At 45.8% G+C, this 5,548-nt stretch overlaps 1 protein-coding gene across 1 annotated transcript in view; it reads right to left on the minus strand.

Moving 5' to 3' along the window:
• Positions 1-4,530: 4,530 nt before the first annotated feature.
• The window catches only part of LOC132448042 (leiomodin-2-like), a 3,947-nt gene continuing 2,929 nt past the window's right edge, over positions 4,531-5,548 (minus strand). Inside the window, 1 exon segment of the mRNA XM_060039103.1 lies at positions 4,531-4,550. Within this exon segment, the coding sequence (XP_059895086.1) occupies positions 4,531-4,550 (20 nt within the window).

Raw genomic sequence — 5,548 nt, forward strand, 5'->3', positions numbered from 1 at the left:
CCTCCGTAACCATGGTCACGCCTCAGGCTTTATATAGGAGTGGCTGAGGTTGAATGTTGGTTGAGGCCTTGTGGAGAGTGTGAGTTGTCCTGATGATAATCAAAGTCACTTTATTGTTGTGTAGGGTACTTACTAACACTCAAGACACTATGCAAACACAGATACACAACAGAAGTCACAAAGGTGAAGGCTTGATAGGGAGTGGGGATAGTAGAAATATGGGTTTTGAACGGGTCTTCTAAACCATCAAGGGTCAGCAGGGGGAGACTTTCTGTTCTTACAAGTAGGCCTACTTGCGTGCATGTATAACGACGACAAACTAAACACTGAAAAGCCAATTAATCAATGCCGAACTTTAAAGGTGCTGTAGGCAAGATTTAAGAGCTGTACTCTGTGTCATTTGTTGGAAATGCCATCGTCCCCCGTGAGCTATGAGCAAGTTGAAGGCTCAGTGAGAATGTCTGTTTCGAGTCGACTGCACCTGCCTGCAGGGACACTTTCCATTTGGACTGTTCCCGTATCATTTCTGGGCATTTCTACTGTGATTGGTTGGGTCAACTTTTTGAAGTTTGTTTTTTTAAAGTTGTATTGTCACAGGGACGGGTTGCAGGAGGTTGTTGACAGAGTAACAGAGTGGACACACTTATTGAAAGGGTTTGATCATGCACCCCCCCCCCCCCCCCCCCCCCCAACCCAATTAGCGCTCATCATTAAAATCGGAGGATGGCAACGAGGCTGTGAAGGCTACACTGTGAAAGCTTTCCGCAATTATCTGTTGTAACCAATTCTGCAGGCCTATTGTTTTAATGCGCTTGTTATGAGGTTTATCTTTCGTTTGTTTTTTTCTGTTGCATTATCTTGCATAAATCAAGTCCATCCTTCCATCCATCCATCCAATCAGCTTTCTATTCCCACTGGGCTCCACGCATGAATGTATGCATGCAAAGTACATACGTATAAGGGTAGGCCTATCTTAATACACACGTCCTCGGAATAAATATGTTTTTGTATAGGCCACTAGCTTATTGTATCCGATTAATGTAATAACCGACTCTAGCCACCAGCTTTTCTTTCTTAATAGATGTTGGGTGCCTGCCTGTTTTTATTGAAGTTGTTAAATCCCTCGGTGGCACAGCGGCGTGGGCATCGCTTCCCCCTGATGATGACAACATGACGTAGGCTGGGCCAGGCCCATCCCTCCTCTTATCGCTTCCATTTCATTCATTCGCTCGTTTGTCTCGTTCTCGTATCGCTGACTATACAGTGGGCGACAGGCGAGATGATGTTTGCTCTGTGTTGATTCAATAATGAGCAGATGGATTACAGTGTTTTCTCTCGCTCTGGAAATAGACATTTTCCTTTTGCTCGGGTGTTGAGAATAAGCATGAGCACCCAGTGAAAAAAAATTGAAAAGTGTTTATAGTTCATGTCCTGGAAGAGATTATATGGATATTGCTTTTTTGTTTGTTTATGACAACACCGTAGTGTGTGTGTGTGTGTGTGTGTGTGTGTGTGTGTGTGTGTGTGTGTGTGTGTGTGTGTGTGTGTGTGTGTGTGTGTGTGTGTGTGCTCGTGTGCGTGTGCGTTGGTTTTAATGGTTTTGTGCAACAGTAACCTCGGACAAATAAATAAGGGAAGGAGATGAAATGAGAACAATATAAGAAAAACAATTTGCAAAACGGATGCAGATCTCAAAAGAGATCAGTAGGGGGCAGTGGCAGTACAGCGTGAGCCCGCACTTTATTTTGTATATAGGCTATCTATCCACGTTTTATTTTTGTAAAACTACGTTACTACCTAAATTATTTGTAAATGTCTTGAGAGAGTGTGCAATAATAGAGAGTGCCTCAATCATCCTGTACGGTATTTCATTTACACAAGTAATTGTGAGGCCCTAAACACTTTCCAGATTATCCCCTCAAGCTATACTTAATTTTCCCCAGGTTTAACAACATAATTCCTTCCAATTGTTGCTGCCTGGGAATCAGTTCAAAGTTTTCAATTTCTGCACAGGTAAGAAAAGAACAGTGTTTAAAGCCTCAGCCAGGTATACCGAAATAGCTGCACACTACCATAAGTTACCATAAGTCTAGACCCAACAATGGCGTGTCATGTTTTCTGGTGTGATCGGACATCTATTACAAGTCTCCGGTGACACTGGAATAAATGCGGTAGACAACCTTAAATCTTTTCAGTGTTAGCCTGGAACACGAGGCACTGTCGTTCACTCTAGTTAATGCACCATCATCCAGTACTTCGACAAGTTCATCTTCCAAATCTCTTCCTACCTTTTCAAGAAAGGATCCTCTGAGGTGGGAGACAAACGCAATTATTTTTTTAATCAGACAATCCAAAAGGGAGTCGGATAAAGAGTTTTGAGGGCACACGAGTTAAGCTTTTTTATGCCATCATAGAAAAGGCCTTTATCAATGACATCTAACGGAAAACACAGACAATGGCTTTCTGTGATGCTGTCAGAAGTATCACAGCTTCTCTCCTCCAATACAAGCAGGGAGAGGGAGAGGGAGGGGGGAGGGTAGGATGAGGGAGACGCTGAGGGTAGGAGTGGGAGGAGGAGGAAAGAAAGCTGTGACTATAATGAATCAACAATTAACGATGGAGGTTACGTGGGGGGGAGAGCCTGTCTATCCGTCTATTAGGGAAAAGGTATGGGGGCATTCGCAGCTTTGAACTAAGGAGTGGAACTTTGTGAAAACAAAACTTTTTCAGTGCTCGGGGTGAACGGAGGCCGGTCGGTCTGTGTGTGTCTGTGTGTCAGTGTGTGTGCGTGCGTGCGTGCGCGGGAGCGGTGAGGGGTACAAATGTCGCGTCAAACACTGACTCAGTTTCGAGAAATACAATTACCTGAAAAAAGCGAAAGCCAACCACACACACACACACACACACACACACACACACACAGCAAGAGAGTATATGTGTGGACAGGAGAGAGGGCAGAGGGGAAGACAGAGATGGAGGAAACAAAGCAAAAAAGATGAGAGACAAAAGGAGGAGGAGAGATTGAGGGAGGGGGAGACACAGGGGCAGAGGGGCCGAGGGAGAGAGGCGGAGGGAGAGAGGCGGAGGGAGAGACCCTGCAAACTTCATTTGTGCTACTTTTTACTTCATCCATTGGGCCTGCGGGTGGTGTGCTCTGCATGGGGCTGCACCGTGCTCTGGTGTGGATGCGCATGCACGTACGTGCGTGAACAAGCCCACGTTATGTGTGTGTGTGTGTGTGTGTGTGTGTGAACACGAGCGAGCCACTGTATGGGTGTGTGTGCATGCACGTACGTGTGTGAGCGAGTAAATGTTGTGTGGTGTGTGTGTGTGTGTGTGTGTGTGTGTGTGTGCGCGCGTGCGCGTGTTAGTTAGTCAGAGAGAGAGAGCATTGTCTGTGTGTGTGTGAGCCAGAGGGAGCAGGTGTGTTTATGCCCCAATTCGTGTTCCAGCCATGTGTCCACCAGGCTGTCTTGAGTAAGCAGCGGAGTGGATGACTCTCCGTCTCCCATGATGGACGATCAAACCTGGGGAGCAGTGTGGAGTGTGGAGGACAGTGGAGCCGGGGGCGGAGAGGAGATAAAAGAGATGGAACATACAAAGACGTCTGGCTGAGCTGAGCTCGGTTTTTTGGGGGTTTTTTTTGTGCATGGTCGCACGGGCATGTTGCATCTTTTAAAACAAATGCAGCAAAAGCCTCCAGCAACCTGCCTTTTACTGAGCTCCTCCAGACAAGGACGCATGGTGGCGATGTCGAAGCTTAAGGCGAAGTTTATTGTATGCTGATCTTTATACATGACCTGGTGTGGACGCTGTGACCTGTCGAAGATCTCTCCCTGAGGCCCCGTTTACACGAAGGGAAAACGCAGATATTTCCACGCTCATTTACTCATTTCATTTACACGAAAACCCAGTTTTTATCACAGAAAACGATAATTTCTAAAAACTCCGGCCAAAGTGGAGATTTCTGAAAACGCAGGTTATGTGTTGTCGTGTCAACGGGGAGAAACTGGGTTTTAGGTTCTGAAGCCTCACATTATGTGCCAGGAAATGCTTAACGTCATATGAACACCCTATGTATACAGTTTGTTTGTTACAGGAAGACGCTCGTGTTATTCGTTGTTGTTGATTCTGAGGATTCTGATTGGCTTGCATGGCTTTATCCTTCTCCCTACACTGCCGCCCATAGGTTTGCATAGTTATAATGGCGCTCGACGGTGTATTTATGCGTTTTGATGTAAAAGACACGTTTTTTGAAAACGATGTTGTGTGCACAATGTTATTTTTGAAGACGGAGGGGGGGGGAAATATTTGTTTCTATAAATACCCTGCTACGTATGAACGTGGCCTGAGTGTGTGTGTGGTGTTTGCCGGTTTAACCTGTTCAGGTTGATTGCTCAATGCGCTGCCTCCCCAAGCCCCAGAATCCAATCAGGCTGACTCGGGCCAGGTGAGGCTGCTTTAAACCATCCACAAACACACGCAACATGTTCCATCAATTCCTCACTATTTATATGTTGTATCTACTGCTCAACACTTCTCCTTCCCACCTACACAGAGGAAACGCTCAGTGTAGGAGGCATTTGCGTCTGGAACCGGTCTTCAAAACATGCTCAGCATCTTAAAATGTGCCTCTTTAGTATTGTTCTCTTGCACTCAAGTCGTGTATAATCGTTGTTTTTTTTCAAATCTACTCTTTAAACGTATCTCTATGACTCCCACTTCTTCCGAACTTCATTTGAACAAACGCACGTCTTGTTCTTGTTTTGTTATTGCTCTTAGCAAGCACTTTGTTTGGCTGCTTTCTGCCCTGAAAGCGCTGCTACGAATAAAGTTTGATTGATTGCCTCAATGAGGAATATAATAAATCTGTTTTTTTCTCAAGATGGACCCATGCTGGACCATACCAGTGGATCCTCCTGGTAATTACTACACGCTCTAGTTACCGCCAGCATTAAAAAATGTTCTGTCCCAGACTTTCAGCGGAAGTCCCCCAAGGCTGGCTTTTGAAACAACCTGTGTACAGAATTATACTGGGAGGGAAAGAATAACACTCTCGCCACCTTCACAGCCAACGGCTCCGTCTTCGCTCATACCGGTCTTTCAGCAGATGCTTTTATCCGAGGAGACAGTAAAGTGAGATGAGTCAGGACATCTACCCAAGGGCGTCGGTAGTCTGTGTGCACATTGGGGGATGAACCTTTCAGAACGAGGTCCCGACGACGTAACCGCTCGGTGACATCACCGGATGTTGAGTAATAGAAGTACAACTAAAACTTTGTAGTCTTTGTCTGCAAACCGGTCCCCCTCTTCCTTTTTCCTGGATGGTTTAGATCTCTTTAGAAGGTCTGGATTAAGGCGCTGTCTGGGCCGCCGTTTAAGGTTGTTCGGCTCCCTGGGCGCTTATAGTATAACGCCATGGTGTGTGCTGCGCATTTTAGACGGCTCATTATAGTGCTCACATACCGGCTAAATAAAAAAGGTATCACAAAGATGCCGTCGGCCATAGTGTTAACAGCATCTTCCCTTCCTTCCCAGAACTTCAACC

Source organism: Gadus macrocephalus, chromosome 19, assembly GCF_031168955.1.
Source record: "Gadus macrocephalus chromosome 19, ASM3116895v1".
NCBI lineage: Eukaryota > Metazoa > Chordata > Actinopteri > Gadiformes > Gadidae > Gadus > Gadus macrocephalus.